This window comes from Phodopus roborovskii, unplaced genomic scaffold, assembly GCF_943737965.1.
Source record: "Phodopus roborovskii unplaced genomic scaffold, PHOROB, whole genome shotgun sequence".
NCBI lineage: Eukaryota > Metazoa > Chordata > Mammalia > Rodentia > Cricetidae > Phodopus > Phodopus roborovskii.
The window spans coordinates 6,379,388-6,400,635 of record NW_026126515.1 but is presented as its reverse complement, the minus strand read 5'-3'; the positions used below and the strand labels follow the sequence as shown (position 1 = coordinate 6,400,635).

At 39.2% G+C, this 21,248-nt stretch overlaps 1 protein-coding gene across 1 annotated transcript; it reads right to left on the bottom strand.

The window, feature by feature from the left end:
• Window positions 1-9,452: 9,452 nt before the first annotated feature.
• Fcf1 (FCF1 rRNA-processing protein) lies at window positions 9,453-20,905 on the bottom strand. The gene is made up of 7 exons (XM_051196340.1): window positions 20,780-20,905; window positions 19,421-19,492; window positions 18,083-18,231; window positions 13,569-13,641; window positions 12,602-12,689; window positions 10,391-10,485; window positions 9,453-9,575 (listed from the first exon to the last, which is right to left on the bottom strand). The coding sequence occupies exons 1-7, from the start codon at window positions 20,812-20,814 to the stop codon at window positions 9,527-9,529; spliced, it is 561 nt and encodes a 186-aa protein (XP_051052297.1). The 5' UTR covers window positions 20,815-20,905; the 3' UTR covers window positions 9,453-9,526.
• Window positions 20,906-21,248: the final 343 nt, after the last annotated feature.

The following is a 21,248-nucleotide window of genomic DNA, read 5'->3' as shown; positions in this document are numbered from 1 at the left end:
AACTGTAATCCCCAGAAATCTGGAAATGGAAGCTGGAGGATCAGAAACCCAAGGTCATCCTCTATTACATAGTGAGTTCCGTGAGCTACATGAGACTCTGCTTCAAAAAGAACAGTAACAAAAATGAAATATTTGGGCTTGGCAACCTGTGCCTATAGTCACAGCATTCAGTAGGCTGAGGCAGAAGAATTCCAATCTGAATGTGACATACGAAGTATTCTCCAGCTCAGCCTGTTTTATGTAATGAGGTCCTACCAAGAAACAAAATCTGGAGAGAAACAAAACAACAGAACATTGATTATAAGCAAGGTGGCCAGACCCTGCAATGAGAATGTGTGTTCTAGCTTTGTGGGTGCTTAGGTGCCTAATAATGAACTAAACTTCTAAAACTATAAGCCAGCCCCAATTAATGTTTTCCTTATAAGAGTTGCATGGTTATGATGTCACTTCACAGCAATAAAACCCTAAGACAAAAAAGCAAACAAACAAAAATTGATTTTACCAATTATGTTTATTTTGTTATGTTATAAACATACGATCTTTAAAATTTCATGCATGTGGGTATTTTGCCTACATGTATGTCTGTACACTATGTCCTTGAAGACGCCAGAGGAGGGTTAACTGCTGAGCCAACTTTCTAGTCCCTTGTTTTGTTTTGTAAATAGGTTCTCACTGTGTAGTTCTGGCTGGCCTGGAACTCGCTATGTAGACCAGGCTGGCCTCAAACTCAGAGATCCATCTGACTCTCCCTACCAAGTACTTGGATTTGTCATCATGGCTGGCTTTTGTTTAGTGGAAAAAAAAAAAACAAAAAAAACAAAAAGCAAAATGCCAGGTGGTAGTGGTGCACACCTTCAATCCCAATACTTGGGAGGCAGAGGCAGGCAGATCTCTGAGTTCAAGGCCAGCCTGGTCTAGAGAGTGAGTTCAAGCAGAGGCTCCAAAGCTACACAGAGAAACCCTTTCTTAAAAACAAAACCTAAATAAATAAATAAAGAAAACAAAAACAAAATAAAAACCAGACTATTACCAAACTCAGAAATCCCAGTTAATTGTATTTTTAATGGTTTTTTTTTGAAGTTCTCTTTTGAAAAATACTTTCAAAAGTGCAATGTACTGTAGTTACCAAAGGAGAAAAATCATATAATTGCTATCTTAGATGCAGAAGACATCAATACTTTTTTGTTTTTGTTTTTCAAGACCGGTTATCTCTGTGTTAACAGTCTTGATCGTCCTAGAGCTAGCTCTATGGACCAGGCTGGCCTCATACTCACAGAGATCCACCTGCCTCTGCCTCCCAAGTGCTGGTACTAAAGGTGTGCACCACTACAGCCCAGCAAGTTCAATAAATTTTTCAAGATTAAATTTTCATGATTTTTTTAAAGCTCAGGTTATGGTTTTGATGTTAAACATCTCTCAAAGTAGCTGGGCAGTGGTGGTGCACGCCTTTAGTCCCAACACTTAGGAGGCAGAGGCAGGTGGATCTATGTGAGTTTGAGGCCAGCCTGGTCTAGAGAGTGAGTTCAGGCTCCAAAGCTACACAGAGAAACCTTGTCTCAAAAACAAAAAACAAAACAAAACAAAAAACAAAAACAAAAAAACAAACAAACAAACAAACAAAACAACAACAAAAATCTCCCAATGGCCTAGATGCTAACCATTTGGTGGTTCTCTTGGAACTTTTAGAGGTACAACTTAAGATGTTGACTCTTGGCTGTCAACTTGCCAGGATTTAGAATTGCCTAGATGTCAAACTTCTAAGTTTGTCTGTCAGGTGTTTCCAGAAAGGCTTAACACATGAAAAGGTAAACCCTAGTAGTATCACTCCACAGGCTATGTCCCTGAAAAATCAATTGTAAGGCAGGCAGTAGTGGCTCATGCCAACACTTGGGTGGTGGAGGCAGGCGGATTATTATGAGTTCGAGGCCAACCTGGTCTACAGAATGAGTTCCAGGACAGCCAGGACTACACAGAGAAACCCTGTCTTGATAAACCAAAAATAAAATAAAATTGAATTAAAAATAAATAAAAATTTAACATTAAGAACACAATTGGAATCCAAACATATAAATTAATAGAAATGGGTTAATTTAAGTTAGAAGACTAAGCTAGAAAATAAGCCTATGCTATCAACTGGGCTTTCATAATTAATAACTCTCCATGTGGTTATTAAGGAGCCAGCTGGTGGGACAGCGAAAGTCCAATTACAAATGGTGCCCAACATCTGGACATGTATATCCATGTAAGACCCGATAAAACTTAAAAAAAAAGGTTCTAAACACATAAACACAGAACTAAATCCAACTTCTTAGTCTCATGTCTCTCGTGCTGACCACAGTACAGAGACATGTCTCCAGGCAGCTTCCTGTGTTCTTGAGACATCAGTGCACCATGAACTAAGCCATGTGACAGGTTTAAGGATATGCTCATGCAGACAGAAAAGGTTACAGATACACAGTAAAGCAAGTTCAGACAAAAAAAAAAAACAAAAACAAAAACAAAAAAAACAATAAAAATAATCTCTAAAATAATCTCTAAATAGGTTATAGTGTGTTTAACAAAGTGCATAGGCTTAAGGGGAAAAATGGGTATAGACAGTCACAGAAAAAAATAGCTTAGAAATAAAGTCTTTAAGATTTATTTATTTATTTACAATAATACAAATGCTTTATTCAATAGCTGCAGGTCATCATGGGCCAAGCAGTGGATATCCAGGACCCAGCAACAAGGTCAGTGTAATCTCCTAGCCTCTCTTTCTGACTCCAATAGGATGAGCACATCACCCTATTTGACGTTTCGAATAATAGAGCAGCTGGTGTCATCCATAAATTCCACGGTGCTCCTGTGTGCACTGTGAACCAGTCCTGCCCAGCACTTTGGTTACCCTAGCCAGCTTGATGGGCTGAATGTGACTAATGTCCATGATGGCAGTGATCTGGCAGAGAGGCAATTTATTTATTTTGTATACAGTGTTTTGTCTACATGCATGCCTGCACTCCAGAAGAGGGTATCTGATCTCAGTAGAGATGGCTGCAAGCCATCATGCGGGTGTTGGAAATTGAACCTCTGGAAGAGCAGCCAATACTCTTAACCTCTGAGCCATCTCTCCAACCCTAAAAATAATGTCTTTAAAGAGAGACTAAATTAATAATAATAAAAAAATAAGCCACATAAGGATGGAAAATACACAAGGAGTCTGGACGCTATATGGTGTCTTGTTAACCTTGTTAATATTTTAAATGCTAATGTACAAAAAAAAAGCTGTTGAGAGACATTGGATTATAGAAACTGCTAAATTAAACCAACTATATATTTTTAAAATGTCTTAACTTCAAAATGGAAGTTAGACAACGTGTTCCACTGGGAAAATAGTTATGCTTTTGTTTCCACAGAAAGCAAAAGGCTGTAGGTTTCTTCCAGATTAATAGAGATCAGATTTGACTGGGGAGAACTGAGTATCTTAGCTAGAATCATGGGAGAGGAAGCCAAAAAAGACTATAGGACAGGTGATATTTAAGCTGATCCTTTGACATGAGAACAGCTCTGAGATGAGATGAGACACAATAAATCTTGTTGGCTGTAGAATCCTCATGACGTTATTACATGCCATCCTTTCTTATGTCATGGATGGAGATTTATGTTATAGTTTGATTATACAGTCCAAACTGACTTATAAAGTCAACAGGTACCTTTTGCTTGCTCAAACATAAAACCAAAAAAATAATCTTTAACTGACTTGTACACACTGCACATTCCATTCTTGTGTGTAATGCAGATATGTATGTTACCCTTGAAAGTTTATGTTTTCAGAGCAAGAGGATCAAATAAAAACAGAGGCCCAGGTGATCCAGCCTCTCAGAGTGCCTCCATTGAAGTTTCCTCAGAGTTTTGCATCTAGAACAGCTTCAACGATGCTGGCTAAAATGGTCCAGCTTCACAGACTAATCCAGCCAGGACTACAGATAACCCTTGCACTTTCCCATTGCACAGAGACTGGACAACACATAATACAGTTATCTCTGGACTTGATCATTATCTCAGTTTTCCCAGGAACTCCTTAAGGTGCCAGTGTCCTCAGACAACAGGAAACAGTCTAAAGAACAAAATGCCCATAATTTTTGGTTATTCAGTGGGTTATAGATATCTGTCATTGTTTAGGGGGTTGATTACAAATTATTACTGGTCATGGTCAGGGAAAAAGCTAAATAAAGGAAATTAGATTCAGAGATTTCTTTCTGAAAAGAATAAGGGGAATATATTATTGAAACGATGGAATAAAGGGGTAGGTTGTTGAGTCTACTTTTGAACAACCACTAGCCTCAAATATTTTACATTGGTATGGAGTTTTGTATATTTTTTATATAAATTCAAGGTTATTTTGGTTATGCTGTATGTCTGTTCTACTCTTGTTTGGGGTATTGTGCTTATGCAGCTCATTTATGGAGGTGGTACACACCTTCAGCATTTGGGAGACAGAGGCAGGTGGATCTCTGTGAGTTCGCAGCCAGGTCTACAGCCTGGTCTACAAAGCTACACACAGAAACCCTGTCTTGTAAAACAAACAAACAAAAGAAAAAGATGAAGAAGAAATGCAGAGAAATGTTTAGTCATCTATAATGGTCAAACTTGTAATCATGTTTGGTATGTTTTCAAAGTTAAACATCTATTTTAGATAGATGGTCTTCAAACACTTCAAAGCTTTACAGGATAAGGCATTTAAAATGTTATGTTTACATAGAACTTTCATGACCATGAGACATCTGCTTTTGCTAGCGCCAGTTTACTTCAGAGATGATGGGTATCATATATACTCCTTATGGAGTTTGCTTTTAATGTGACAAAACTAGCCATTTGGGTAAGAAACTGCTCTTGTCTTGACTGCTGACAGTATACTGTACAAACTGGACAAGCAGGACACAAAGGAAAAAGATGGTTAAACTTGGCCCAGATAAGGTAAGATAGTCCTTCAAAATTCCTGCATCACAAAAAAGTATGCCAGACATTCTGCAGGACACACAGGAATATGACTACTGAACTTTGCCTAAATAAGGAGGGACAGTCCTTCAAAATTCCTGCTTCTTCTGCTTTTTTTTTTTTTTTTTTTTTTTTTCTCTCCTTTCTTTTGGTTTTTGGAGACAGGAAAATTCCTGCTTCTTAAAAAAAAATCTGCCAGACATTCTAGGCCTGTAGGCTGAAGATTGCATGCCCCAATGTTGCAGAGGAACCTTAGGTGACTGTCCAGGCAGTCAGATGTCTCTGTCATTTTTTTAGTTTTGGAAGTGGTTTGCATTACACTTTCTGTTTTCAAGACAGGATTTCTCTGTGTAACCATGATAGCTGTCTTGGAACTAGCTCTGTAGACCAGGCTGGCCTTGAACTCACAGAGATCCTCCTGCTTAATGCTAGGATTAAAGGCTGACACACTGAGTTTACAGCTACAAGCTAGTTCACAATTAGACAAGCTAGGCCTCACAGTTCACTGACACTGTCTGCAGATTTGGTAAGAATTAGCTAAAAAACAGAATTTCTTCCCACACCAAAATATGAGAAACACTATTACAATGCATAAAATAAGAATTAAAGAATGATTTAAAAATGGAACAATTGCCAGGCATTGGTGGCACATGCCTTTAATCCCAGAATTTGGGAGACAGAGGCAGATAGATCTCTGTCAGTTCAAGGTCACACTAAACGACACAAAATTGATGGAGAGGAACAGCTCACACAAAGGTGATCTCAGCACTTGGGGTCACACACCTTTAATCCCAGCTCTCAGAAGATAGAGACAGGAGTGATGTGGCTAGGTGCAGAGAGGAATACAAGGTGGGAAGAGACAGGAAGTCAGGGATTGCAATCTGAGGCTTGGGGAGGGCAGTGCAGTCTGCATTGCACTCTGAGGATTCATGGAGACAGGATCACCCATTCTAGTCTGAGGTAGAGATAAGAGGTAGTGGCTGGCTGCTTTGCCTTTCTGATCTTAAGCTTGAAGCCTAATATCTGACCCTGGGTTTTTATTATTCATGTTATAATTGTGTCACCACTGCCCAGCTGCACTTCCTGTTTACTCAGGTAATAATATATCTTCCTGGGGTCTTTGATGGAATTGAATACTAGATAGTTATAGTTTTCCTTAGTTATGATAGATGATAAATTAGGCACAAAACTTTGGATTCATCAAGAGAGAATAGGTAATGGAGTAGTTTCTCTAAATTTGCCAAATACAAATGGACTGGACATTGTAAATGTAATTCTCACCTGATAATTGTTCTTATTGTCTATAGTTTTATCATGTCCAACTTAAAACCTTTTTATTTAGACCAAAAGGGGAAAATGTGGATATTCCTTTATACTGTGTAAATATAGGTCACTGTGATTGGTTTAATAAGAAGCTTAAGTGCCCAATAGCTATGCAGGAGTTTCAGGGTAGAGGGAACACTGGGAAGAAGCCAGAGTCACCAGCCAGATGCAAGATTCATAATTAACAAGTCTCTGTGTAGTTACTTGGGAGTGGGCTGGCAGGACAGAGAAAGCCTGATTTATTACTCTCTGTAAACTGATTTTTTGTTTTTTAGGATGGGGTTTCTCTGTGTAACAGCCCTAGCTGAACTGGAACTCACCCTGTGGTCCAGGTAGGCTTTGCACTCAGAAATCTTTCTGTCTCTGCCTCCTGAGTGCTGGGATTAAAGGTGTGTGCCACTATGCCCAGCTAAATTGATTCATCTTTAGGATTTGTCACAAGAACAGAATGATAACACACTAAACAAGAAATAAAGGAGAATGCCTTTCATCTACTAGAGTAGTTAAAAACAACTAGGGTGGTAGCACATACTTGTAATTCCAGCCCTTATAAGTCTAACCTGGGCTATGTAGTGAGAACTTGTCTCCAAAATCTAGACAAACACAACTAAAAACCTACAGATCCCAGTCTAAGTAGTAAAGTGTTTAGTTTTCTAAGATCAAGAGAAGATATCCATGACCATCACATTTGAGAGGAGTTGAATTTTGCTGTTAGGACATATTTAAGTTTTAACGTCTGTACCCCAAGATGTGACCCTATTTGGAGATAGGATGGTTACAGATGAGGTCAAACTGAAGAGAGAGTACCTAATCTACTATGATAGGAGTTCTTAAAACTAAATATGGCCATATGAGGGTAGCTGAGACAACCCAGAGAATGGTGGTATGCTACTGTAAACCAACAATCTCCTTTCATCATCATCACACACACACACACACACACACACACACACACACACACACACACACACACACAATCTATTCTGTCTCTGGAGAATGCTGGCTAACACAAATACTAATGAGGGCGTCACAAAGGGAACTTCTCATTTTTTACCCACCCCTCCATTTTGTTGAGGAAAGGATTCATGTACCTTCTGATCTTCCTGTTTCTGCCTCTCAAGTGCTGAGCTATCATGCTTGGCTAAATATTTGCTTTTTACTTTGGCTAAGTCAGTCCCATAGGTAGTTCAGTTTAGAAAAATCCTTTAAGCTAAAGTACTTACTTTATACACTTTGTGTTTGTGATGCTTAATCCTGATTGCCATCTTGTGATTAGTTCTATAGGAACTAGTTGAAGCATGAAGGATCCACCTTAAAGGAGGGTTGCATCATTCTAAGCACAGGGTTCTCAACCTTCCTAATGCTGAGACCCTTTAATACAATTCTTCATGTTGTGGTGACCTCAAACCATAAAATTATTTTTGTTGCTACTCCATAATGATAATTTTGCTAAGGTTTTGGATTGGAATGTAAAAATCTATGCTTTTCAATGGTCTTTGGTGACCCCTGTCAAAGGGTCATTTGACCCTCCAAAAGTTAAGAACCATTAGAATAAAAAGAGAAAGTGAGCTGAGTATCTGGAGTGGTCACAGATTGCAGATGCAGAGTGACCATGCCTTCTCCACAGTAATGAACTAAAAGTTTAAATGAAATTTTTTGTTCTTAAGTCACAGCAACAAAGCATATAACTCAGAAAATTGGCAGTGACAAACTTGATCATGTTTTGGAACTGGTCTGTTATGGGTTGTAGAAAAGCTCTTGATGGCCGGACATTAGTGGGGCATGCTTTTAGTCCCAGCACTTGGGAGACAGGCAAGCGATTTCTGTGAGTTCAAGTCCAGCATGGTCTACAGAGCTAGTTTCAAGACGAACTCCAAAGCAATACAGAGAAACCTGTCTCGAAAAACCAACCAAACAAACAAAATGCTCTTGAAAGCAGAGCTTAATGGAATGTTTTTTTGTCGTTTGGAAGATCAGAATGCCATGAAAGACATCATGAAGGTTAGATTCATGAGGTTTCAAAGGGAAACAAGACTTGGGAACCAGGGAGAGGCCATTCTTGTTACAGTATGGCTTTTCAGCCTTGTTACAGTATTCTTTTTTTTGGGGGGAGGGTTAGTTTTTCAAGACAGGGTTTCTCTGCATAGCTCGGGCTATCCTAGAACTCACTCAGCTCTGGCTGGCCTCAAACTCATAGATACTTGCCTCTGCCTCCAGAGTGCTGGGACTAAAGGTGTGTGCCACTAACACAGGCAATTGGTTGTATTTAAAAGGACCACATGGTATACTCATGGTATAGTCCAGGCTAGCCTCGAACCCAGAGATCCACTTGCATCTGCCTTCCAAATGCTAATAAAATGTGTGCCACCATTTTAGACTTTTTTTTTTAATTTTGTTTTGAAAACAAAACTTGTTCTCAACTTACCTGATACTTTTACCTTAACAGTATTTTTTTTTTTAAACTGTATTTAAAGGTTTGCTAAGTGAAGTATATGAATAAAAATGGCCTTCATGGGCACATATGGAATGGTACTATTAGGAGGCATAGCCTTGTTGGAGGAAGTGTGTCACTGGTGGTGGGGTTGAGGTTTTAGATGTTCAAGGCAGGCCCAGTATCTTATTCTTTTCCTGTTGACCTGGATGTAGAACTCTGAGCTACCTCTCCAGCACTGTCTGCCTGCACACTGCCACATTCTGCCATGATGATAATTAATGAATTAAACCTCTGAAACCATATTCCAGCCACAATGAAATGTTTTCCTTTATAAGAGTTGTTGTGGTCATGGTGATTCTTCACAGCAACACAGAACACAGACTAAGACACTAAGTGAATCAAATTATGCAAATATCCACTGGAACATCTGACTTATAAGAAGACAAAGTTGGACTGGAGAGAAGGTTCAATGGTTAAGAACACCAACTGCTCTACCAGAGAATAGTTTAGTTCTCAGGCATCTTACAACTACCTGTAACTTCAGTTCCAAGGGCTCTGAGGCCTCTGGCTCCAACAGGTACCTGCACTAATATATGAACATACCCATATATGTATGCAGACATACATACATATATACATAAAAAAGTTTTAAAAGATGCATACATTTTTAAAATTGAAACAAATTATTCCTAAAAATAAATAAAATAAAAAACAAAACAAAACCATCAAAAAGTATGTTTAATTAACTGAAAACAGAGAAAGCTAGTAAAGAAAGGCAGGCGAATTTTGTAAAGATCAGAATCGAGGAGCTCCATAATCATCTGGCATCCGTTCAATGTTGTATCTGATAAGGAAGGAAAGGAGACACTGTTAAGAAAGGAGGTATGGTACAGAACCCATCTGAGTCACCTCTACCCTTCACTCTCGAACCTTATCAGTGGTAACTTTTAGAGGGATCCTACAATGAATGACTTATACCAAATGTTGACTATGTATTGCCTTTGCTTTGTTCAAAGCCATAGCATTGGTGAGCGGCAGCTAGGACCAGAAGTCCAGGTGAACCTAAGTCAGCCCACATTTTAATCAATATATTATGCTCTCCCAAAATGGAAAAGAAGGACATAGAAATCTTTGTAGGGCAGACATGGAAATATCCAAGGATAAAAAACTGTTTTGTTTATTAAACATTTAGTTTCCCAGATGAGGTATTAATCAAATACCCCCCCAAGATGGCTTCAAATGCACTAAGTAGCAAGAATGATCTTGCATTTCTTGTCACTATTTCCCCAGTGTTGGGAATATAGGTATTCTATCTACCCTGCTCAGCTTTCTTCTACAGTGAAGATCAAGCTCCCCTCAAAATCTCACAAAAAAAGTTATTTCTACCTAAAAGAACAAGCTTGACTTAAAATAATGCTTTGTATAAAGCAATACATGCACTTCTAATAATCTTATTGTACCAATTTGATGTTTCTTTCATTCTTAAATTCTATCTTTATCTTCTACCCTTATTCTTGCTATTTCGTTTCATTTTTCAACTTTAAATGTAAACAGGATAGTGTAATTTCTTTGAAATCCTCTATAACTTTATAACCTGCTCTCACTTGAATTGATGACCAACTATGTGCCTCTAGTCACCTTCCAATAGCAACTTCTCACCTATGGTTAGAAATGTACATGATAGGAACTCCAGGGATCTTCCGGATTCTTCGTTTGAGGTCACGGTCAACTGTAGCCACAATGTAGCACTTGTGCTGAAAGAGAAGCCCACTGATGTTTACAAAGAACTGGGAGTCCCTCATTTTCACAATAACTAGCAGAGGGAAGGATGCTAATACCTAGGAGCTAGTTATATAATAAAATGTATAAGCTACCAGACTGCAGTGTGCTCTTATGAATCTTAAGGGGAAGAGAGAAGTGTTTAAGCTGCAAACGGTTTTCTGTCTCACACCTGGGAGGGACTGCCACAGTTAAGGCAGACAATTCCTTAGTTTTGGGAAAATATCCTGACAGACTCCATGCAAATGCCTTATATTGGAGGGCACAGATTTTCCTCAATCTGCTCTTATGGCTTAGAGGTACTCTGAAGTTCTGTAGAGGTGTAAGTAAGCAGGTCCTGGGCCAGGAGAATAACCTCTAAGATTCAAAACTCCAGTTTAGCTTAACATTATCAGCTGAAAGCTATTTTGTTATAGTTTACTTAGTATACAAATCTCCATTGAGTTTTAAGTTTGCCTCTGTGGTGGCAGCTGTGATGTGTTACCATCTATGGGTCAAGCTAAGAGTAGAGTGGTCATTAAATGAATATGGTCTTCCTTAGCAAGGACCCCGGTCTTCCTCTCTTCCTTTGCATGGTCAGTCTCTCATCTTCCTTTCTTTTTTTTTCTCAGCTCTGTGGCTGGGCATCCAGGTAGTACCCTACCACTGAGCTACAACTCCAACCTGAGAAAGGTTCTTATGTGAGCCAACCAATAGTAGATGTTCTGTGTTTTCTGACGAGCAGTTCAGAATGGAAGAATTCAAAAGGGAATGAATCCAGGGTATGTGAAAAATAGCACCCTAGGAGATTCTCAGACCTGACCCAGAAAACATTTCTGAGTTAGGTATGGTAGAGAGGAATATCATTCCTATATGGGGTGGAAATGGAACCTTATTTAAGATTCACAGGCTGGTAGAATGTGGTATATTATTATGGCTGCATGAGTTCACTTAAAATACATTACAGAGGCAGGTGCATCTCTTGAGTTTGAGGCCACACTGGTCTATAGAGTTCAAGGACAGCCAAGCCTGTTACACAGAGAAACCCTGTCTTGAAAAACAAACAAACAAACAAATAAAAAACATATTACAGGGGATTTGTGGAATAAAGACCCAGTCATTGTCCTAAATCACATACTAAGTTAATGCAGATGTTGGAATTGTTTTTATTTTGTTTAAGACAGGATCTCACTGTGTAGCCATGGGTGACCTAGAACTCACTATATAGATCAGTCTGGTCTTCAACCTTGAACAGATATCAGTTGGCTTCTGCCTCCAATGGATAAGGTGCTGAGATTTGAAACCAGACTTCCTTGCAAAGCACAGGCTCCTCCCATTATAGCTAAAAGCACAATTTTTAAAAATCTACTTTTTCAAGTAAATGGTATCTATGCTGCTTATGAACAACTGCTAAAATATATATTCATGTTTAATATAGGTATATATTAAGAAAAACCCACCCTAAATACCTTACTGAGCTTGAATATTCAGAAGGCAATAATTTGTACGCCCCTCTTTTTGGGGGTTTGTCTCACTGTATAGCTGAAATTGGCTATATAAAGCAGGTTGGACTTAAACTTAGAGGTTTATCTGTCTTTGCCTCTAAGTGCTGGGATTAAAGACAAGTGTGACCTCACTGAGCTAGTTAGTCTTTTTTCCTTACCAAAAAAAAAAAAAAAAACACTTATTTGGGTGTGTGTGTGTGGGTGTGTGTGTGTGTGTTTTATGTGTGTATATGCATGCACCATGTGTGTGAAAGTGTCTGGAGAAACCCGAAGAGGGCATCAGAACTGGGATTGCAGGGGGCTATGAGTGTTGGCATGTGAACCTGGGTCCTCAGCAAGAGCAGTGAGTGCTCTTGACCACTGAAACAGCAGCTTTTCAGCTCCAGCTTGACACATTTTCTTCCTTTTTCTTTTGGTTTCCCTGTAAAGTTTCTCTATGTAACTCTCGTTATCCTAAAACTTGCTCTGTAGATCAGGCTGGTCTCAAAGTCACAGAGATCCACCTGACTCTGCCTCCCAAGTGCTGGGGTTAAGGTGTGCGTCACCACCACCCAGTTTTGTTTTGTTTTTTAGCACAAAGTAAGCACTTAACAAGTGATGCTGATACCTGAGTGACTCTCTGTACCAAGCAGTCATCAGCGTAGGTTCCTTTGTGTGAGCATGGCAGTCGGTCAAATCGTGGATCCTTGGCAATCCTGCATGATTATAAAAGTGAATTAAAGAAAACATTCTCCATCCAACTAGTAAAGCAAAGGTATCGTCATCTATGTGAGGTTTATGAGGCACCCTCTCTTCTCTGTAGCTCATTTTTTCATTTTATGAGGAAGGGAATTACAATCATGAGCTGATAGTGTTTGGGCTCATCTATCCAGCACCAAACTCTTTACTATTTGTATTTCTGTTTTACAAAAGGGAAAAGAGATTCAGACATTAATTTTCTCAAACCTACAGAGTTAAGAAATGTCAGGATTGAAAATCAAATTGTCTTACACAAATATACTGCAAGACAGGCACAGGATGGTCACCATGGCATAGCCCATTAACAATATAAAAGCTTAATACATTTTCTGTGCTTGTCTGATTACAAACAAAAATTTAAATGTATCAATATGGGAGGACCTTTGCTAACCTGCTGAATAACACAAGTCAGTGAACTGTATGGGTGAGTGTAGGTATAAGATCCAATAAAAAAAGACAGAGAAGAGTTTTCCTGGAACTTTCTAGATTTGCACTAGGTAGAAAGTGATCTGTAAAAAAAATACATGTTCCCTTTCAGCTGTCTTTCTTGTATGAGAACAAGCAGTGCCATGTGGAGGAGTTACAGGCAGTTGTGAGTACCCAGCACGTAGTAGGAACTAAGCTGAGGTCCTCCTGAAAAGCAGCAAGTGTTCTTAACTGCTCAGCCATCTCTCCAGCCTCTTTTCCTTCTTTCTTTCCCTTCCCTTCCCTTTTTTCTTCCTTCCTTCCTATTTAAATTAACTGGCCAGGAAATCTTTGATTAACAAAGAGATTTGGTATTCTAAAATATCTTCAGTATGCCAAGGTACAGTAAATCTAGACTACATTCTTCCTACCTTAGTGCTACTCGATACTTCTGTCCCAATTTCTCAATTTCAGCCATTACACAATCAGTTATACAAGGGATACCTGCAAGGAACAAACAAAACACAGCATAAAAAATTAGTAACAACTTGTAAATATATCCTCTGAATTATATTTAATTCAGTCTGTAAAAATCCTGCAGACTTCTGCAATTGACAGCAGCAGACTAAGTCCATTGAAATTACCAGTAAGAACTAAAAGAGAGGGGTTGGAGAGATGGCTCAGCAGTCAAGAGCATTGACTGCTCTTCCAGAGGATCTGGGTCAATTCTCAGCACCCACAAGGCAGCTCACAGCTGTCTGTAACCAGAGTTCCAGGGGACCTGGCACCCTCACACAGACATGCATGCAGACAAAATACCAATGCATATAAACTAAATAAAGAAAATAAAATATTAAAAAAATGATAAAAGAACTAAAAAAGAATTGGGTATGGCTTGTAATCCTAGCTACTCCAGATGCTGATGCAGAAGGATTAAAAGTCCAAGGCCTGCATGGATTAGAAGGAGCTCAAGGCCAACCTGGGACAAGTTGGTGAGACCATCTCAAAACAAGAAGTAAAAACAATCTGGGAACATAGCTCAGTGGTATAGTGCTTGCTAGACAGTCAGGAGATCCTGCACTCAATCCTCAACATAATGGGGTAGGGTGAAAGGTGGGAGTGATATACGTCTGTAATCTGAGTATTTGGGAGGTAGAGGCAGAAGGATCAGTAGTCCAAGGTCATCCTTAGCTACACAATGAGTTCTAGGCCAGCATGGACTACATGACATCTTGTCTTAAAACAACAAACTCCTCCCCAAAAGACAAACAAAATTATATATGTTTAAACAACAGAATACTACGTAGCTTACAAGGATGAGGTCTATCTACATATACAAACAAGGCAAAGTGCTTTAGGTATATTATTTAATGCCAAAAGGAAGAACAGGCAACTAAAATGTAATCTCCACACACAGTACACACAATCAGACATAAAACAGTATGTGCTCTCTGTGTCCCTTGAAAACATCATGCTGAATGAAAGAAAGCCAAATAAGAGGTTCTGTTCTTTTGAAATGTCCTGAATAGGCAAATCCATGGAGACAGAACTAGATTAAGGTCACTTAGGGGTAGAGAAATGAGGAGCACTGCCCATTGTGGGATATAATAACTGAAGATACTGGACTTCTTCTTGGAGCACACTTCCCTACTCATTGTAGGCCCTTCTGCTTTCACTGTTATATGGCTGTGAAATTAGTCTTCTTCAAGCACACATTCCCTTCTGGTTCCAGAACCATCTAATTTCATTGACCCAGTATCTCCATTCCATTCTCATTTAAACTTATTTTTAGTTTTTCTCACTTGTCTTTGAAAAGCATTACTAAATATTTAAAATTTTAAATTATATTTTAAATTATTGGGGAGAGGGTTCGGATCATGTTTTGCAGTGCATTTGTAAAGGCCAGAAGACAATTTGAAGGAATCTATTCTCTCCTTCCAAAACATGGGCTCCAACTCAGGAGGCTTGGTGCAAAGTGCCTTTTACCGGATGAGCCATCTTGCTGGCCCTAGTATACTTATTTTTTAATAGCTTTTAAAAATATTTATTTAATGAGTATGACCATTTTGCCTGCATATATGTGCAATCATGCATATGCCTGGTGCCTGTGGAAGTAAGATTTCTGGAATTGGAGTTATAGATGGTTATAAGTCACCTTGTAGGCACTGGGAACTGAACCTGGGTCCTCTGTGAGACTCTCCAGCACAACCTGCCACCTGCAGCAGTTTTATTTTTTAAAGAACCATTTTCGCAGAACAGCTCATCTCATATTAGACTTAAAATGTCTACCAACCATATTGAAAATAGGTGTGCCATCACCTGGCTTGTCTATTTATTTACTTATTTATTTTATGAAACACATGCAGAGAGGATTTAGTATAATTCTTAGGAGGCCTAGGATTTTTTGGTGTGTGATGGGGCGGCGTTGGAGAGCAAATCCAGGGATCACATACACATCATGCAAGTGTTACATTAAGCTGTATTTTCAGTTTCCATTCCTGCCTTCCCTTTTGGTTGAAGCTTCTTTGGTTTTTTTAGTTCTGTGTGGTACGTGATGTATCACTGGCTCTCAGCTCTAGGTGTGACAGTCACAGTATCTTCTTCCAGCGTAGGGATGTCTAGTGTACATCCAGAACATGCTGTGTATTGTCCTTTCTCATCCGTCGTCTTAGCTTGAGCTCCTGAAGAGCTTACTACAGTCCCACATTAGCGCTTGCTGCTTCACCTGCTCCACATTCCTTAAGCCTAGAACCAAACTTTTCAAACTCCAATCTTCTTTTGTGTGTTTGCTCTTTTCAGACAGGGTTTCTCTGTGAAACAGCCCTGGATGTCCTGGAACTCATTTTGTAGAGCAGACTGGCCTCAAACTCCCAGAGATCCTCCTGCTCCTGCCTCCTGAGTGCTGGGATTAATCCACTGCCTGGCTCAATCTTCCTTGCCTCTCTTTGTATTCCCAGAATTGGAGGTCGGACCTTACTCGATATTAGACTCCGGCTTAAGGGACTATTTAGCAACTTTGATTCTGTTGTCTGTCTAGATCACTAAAACTTATCCTTAGCAGCAATAACGACATTTTGCTTTATTCAGTCATTCACTGGTGTGATGCTTTCAATTTTCTTTTTTCTTCAAAATTTTATTTATTATGTATACAGTGTTCTGTCTGCATGTATGCTTGCAGGCCAGAGGAGAGCACCAGATCTTATTGCAGATGGTTGTGAACCATCATATGGTTGCTGGGAATTGAACTCAGGACCTCTGGAAGAGCAGTCAGTATTCTTTAACCTCTGAGCCAACTCTCCAGCCCTCAATTTTCTTCCAGATAATTTTTAAAAAACTTTTTCTTTGGCCTTGAACCTGCTTTCCCTGTTAGTTCTGAATGCTGGGAGTACAGGTGTGTGGCATCACTCCTGGATTCTCTCTCAGCCTAACACTTCTCCCTAAGCATAATCATTTATAGATCTTCAGCTCATATTTATGTCTCCTGACTTACAGGGAAAAGCATCTGATACTCCTTCCCACTTGAACATCTACAGGCCAATATAGGGAAATGTGCCTGATGATAGTTTTGTGTCTCAGGGAAAAGGGAGTCATAACGGAAGAGAGAGAGAGAAGGGTAGATAGCTAATTACTAGAATACTGAAATAGTAAGAAATTACACATTCATCCTGGAGCGATGGCTCAGAAGAGCAATGGCTGCTCTTCAGAGGACCCTGGTTTGATTTCCAGCACCCACATGGAAGCTCCCAATTTCAGTTCCAGTTCCAGGATATCCAATGTATTTTTCTGGTCTCTGAGGGCACCAGGCACACACATAGTACAAAGAAATACATGCACACAAAATACCCACACATTAAAAAAAAAAAAAAAAAAAAAGCTACATATCATTTGATGATGGTTGTCTAACACTGGCTTAGTTTGTAGTGACCCAAAACAATTATAATAGTAAACAACAAAACCACTGGTTCCTGGGCATGGGTATATCCGTTTAGTCCCAGCACTCAGGAGGCAGAGATAGGTGGATCTCTGAGTTCTAAGCCAGCCTAGTCTACAGAGAAAAGAACACACAGAGAAAACCTGTCTTGAAATTACAGTGTCATGTCCCATCCATGTCCCCCCCCCACCCCCCCACCCCGCAAGAAACACTGATCAACATAAAAGACGAAATGAAAAAGCTGAGTGGTGGTAAGTATCTTTAATCCCAGCACTTAGGAGGCAGAGACAGGTGTTATTTGTGAGTAGTTCAAGGTCAGCTTGGTCTACATAGTGAATTCCAGGATAGCCAAAGTCACATAGGGAGACGCCCCCACCTCCCCAGCAAAAACAAAACAAAACTAAACCAAAACAAAAAACCCTTCAAATATTCTGAGAACTATAAAAATACAATTAATACATAAAATGAGCACATGCTGTTAAAAAAGGAAGAACTACAGAGTTGGCTCAGGGGTTAAGGGCATTTGTTGTTCCTGCAGAGGACCCAAATTCAATCCCAGCACCCACATAGTGGCTCAAAAAAATCTCTAACTCTAGTTGTAGGGGGATCCAATACCTAAGAAACGTGGAAAACACTCATGCACATAAAATAATAAATCTAAACAAACAAAACAAAACAACAAGCTTGCTTCCAGTAGTGCTATATCTGTATGGCTTAATAAGACAGATCCCAAAAACAGAGTTTCATTTGTTCAGAATTTTAAAAATCTCAGTTCAAAATCGATTGTCTCTAATAAAAGTCAAAGCACTGTCTTCTGAATTGCGACAATTTAATTATCCCTAGCCAAGTATGCATTAGATCTCAATTTATTGAAAACTGCCTTTTCTGGGTTTATTGAAAATTAAATGGCCAAGTAGTTCATACAGTAAATCCTCACTTCCTTTTTTTCACCTATTTGGATAAATATGATTATTCTGTACAGTTGTAACAGATACATAAAAGTATGCTACTTACACTTGGCGTACAGACAGTCCATCATTGACTGCACCAAGTCCAGTTTGGCCTTAATGGAAAAGTTGATGAAGTTGGTATCAACGAGGATGTGGTAAGGTGGACCGAGTTGTGTATTATACTGGAAGAATAAGCAGGAAGGATGTTGGGGGCTGGAAGGAGACAGAAAATAAGATCACAATAAAGTCTCATTGATAATTTTGATGTTAATGAAACCAACAATGAAGTATCTGCTTTTGAAAGCTCATTACAGGCAATTATCCTTTCCCCTTGTTCACTGCAACTAAGAGTTTACGAGAAGTCAGGGAAGGGGCTGAAGAAAAGGCTCAGCAGTTAAAAGCACGTACTACTGCTCTTGTAGAGGACCTGAATTCAGTTCCTAGTATTGACACTAGGTTCATAACTGCTGAATTCCAGCTCAGGAGATCCTCCACCTCTAGCCTCCAGACACCCAAACTTATGTGCACATGCCTACACACACACACACACACACACACCTGACTAAAAAAACAAAGTTAACAGCATGTTAATTTCAGGCCCACTAGAAAGCCATGACACAACTTTAAAAACACAATTACCCCAAATCTAGTTCTTCCTTGGTCAGGAGGACAGTCACAGGGCACAAAGACACAAATGTAGTTATCAGGATTAGGTCAATGCTACAGCAAGCTTGCCATTCTCAAAATCCTAAAATGGTTGTATGGAATGTAAATGATTGTCTAGCATTAGTATTACATATTATAGCAGAGCCTGTTGCTCTTCATGAAGTTAAATATACTTATTTTAAAGGAAAAACCTTCATCCAGAATATATAACCTTACAAATTTGTCAATATAGTCTCTCTTTTGTGAAATTCTGGTGTGGCAATTATTTGTTTCCTTTAGGGGAAAGTTTACTGCTCCACCGGATTCAAAAGCCTCTAAGACATCGACATCAGTATATGCTCATTAATACCACTTTCATGCCGGGTGGCAATGGCACACACCTTTAATCTCAGCTCTAGGGAGGCAGAGGCAGGAGATCTCTGTGGACTCACTCTGTGATTTTCAAGGCCAGCCTGGTCTACAGAGCTATTCCAGGACAGGATCCAAAGCAATACAGAGAAACCCTGTCCAGAAAAACAAAACAAAACAAAACCCAAACAAACAAAAACCAAACAAAAAACAAACGGAAAAAACTTTAATTTGTTCATGCCCCAAGCTTACTAGTAAATAACTAACTTACTAGTAAATCAATCAGCATGGAAAGCCTGGATTTTTAATGGGGTCAGGATTTAGGATCTCTTAGGTTTTTTGTTTGTTTGTTTTGTTTATGGAGAACTTGAAGTTTATTAATACTCACACTTCTCTTTCCTTCAGGGCACTGGGATCTTTCTTTTCTTTCTTTTTAGGCTTTAATCTGTCCTTTTCTTTACTGCAAAAAAGTATTTTCAGAGAAGAGGAAAAATGATACAGTTAAAATTTCATCTGAAAGTTTCAACTTGCTGGGGATGCCACCCAGTGGTAGAGCACTGGACTAGTATGTATGAAGTTATCCCTAGCACCTCAAGCTCCATTCTAATCACTTTTTTCTATTTATGTATTTATGTTTTTTCCATTAAGGGTTTTTCTGTGTAACAGCCTTGACTGCAAGTGTCACAACTGCCAGGCACCAAAACAATGCAGTTTTGTAACTTTGTGATCTTAATATCAACATTCACTTTGACAGCAAGTAACTGTAGCAGGAAGTAGCCTGAAAATATCAAAATTAATCAATAAGGCAAATAAACTAAAAAAAATCGTTAACTAGTAAATTCTAATTATACTATTAACTATTTTCTCTTATCAGTGATTAAAATCTAATTCCAAGAAAATAATGGGTTTTTTTAGATCAAAAGACATTATATACATGTTTGAAAATATAATATTTAAACCTTTTATGTATAATTAATATATGCTAATAAAAATCTACTTTTAAGAGGCCATGAAGAGGTTGATATTAATCTTCTGAGTATCCCAAGCTGGACATGGTAGCCTTCCCAGCAGAGTGGCAGAAGTAGGCAGATTTGAAGCTACATAGCACGTTCCAGGCCATCCAAGGCTACATTCTGACAGCCTGTCTCAATAAGTAACAATAACAAAAAAATAACCGAACCAAAACAAAAAAGATTCAGATTACCAGTATAGGGGAAAAGTTTCCCCACACTGATTATAAAGGCTTGAAACATAACACATAAAATGGAACCTTGAACCACAAAGAAATTATCACTGAGACATCATTCATAAAGATATATAATAAAAACCCACATGATAATTCTGAAAGCTCTAATGACCATTCTTTTATTCTAAGACTCTTAAACAATAAAGGCCAGTAAATAAACAGTTTACCCAGTTTTTACTAATGTAGGGAAGACTGGTTAGTTTTTCTTTATAATGGGAAATACCATTCAAGATTTTTACAATTTCTAAAATGGAACTATCTTGGAGTTTTCCCCATCCTCCCTTTTAAACTTGGGTGTCAGGAATTGGAAACTGAAGGCAAGCATGGTGTGGCCTCACGGGCTTTTCAACAATGACACCACCCTCCTCACGCTCCAGAATTCCATACAATATAGATCTAAGACATAATAAGAAAAACAACAGAAACAAATTTTACTACTTAGCCCGTCGTGATTATTGTATCTCTTGATCACTAGGAAACCAGTTGATTCTGACCACTCACAGTCTCTCATCTCTGAGACTAAGCATTCGCTTCATCGTCGCATATTTCCTTGTTTTCTTTTGCTTCCCCTAGAAACGGAAATTTTCGAGTTAAAAGAGTTGGAAACACAGCGCATCCTTTACAGTTCCCTTCTATTTTTCTTGCCGCCTCTTTCGGCAAACACCACCCTCCTGCCCCCACTCCTTGAAGCATAGGTCCCTTCAATAAGACCAGAATGGAAAGAACAAAACCCAAGGGAAGCTCGGAGGCTGTATTTGACCAACAGCTGAGCTCCCACACGCCCGCAAAGCGCTCGGACAAAGTTCCTTCTCCCTCTCTCCTCACCATGTTCACGCCGCACTCCTGTTTCTTCCGGAATCACTCTCAGCGCGACACTTTTACGTCATCCACATACTGCTTCCGGCAAAGGCCAACCCGGAGGCGGAAGTCACTTTGGGAAACGGAAAACCTCCGAGCCGGCTCTGAAGCG

Coding starts and splice junctions, on each gene's coding strand:
- Fcf1 (XM_051196340.1), bottom strand. CDS start 20,814: ATGAAGCGAATGCTTAGTCTCAGAGATGAGAGACT. Junction 12,690..13,568: donor AAGTATCGAGTAGCACTAAG/GTAGGAAGAATG, acceptor ATAATCATGCAG/GATTGCCAAGGATCCACGAT. Junction 9,576..10,390: donor ATGTACATTTCTAACCATAG/GTGAGAAGTTGC, acceptor CTTCCTTATCAG/ATACAACATTGAACGGATGC.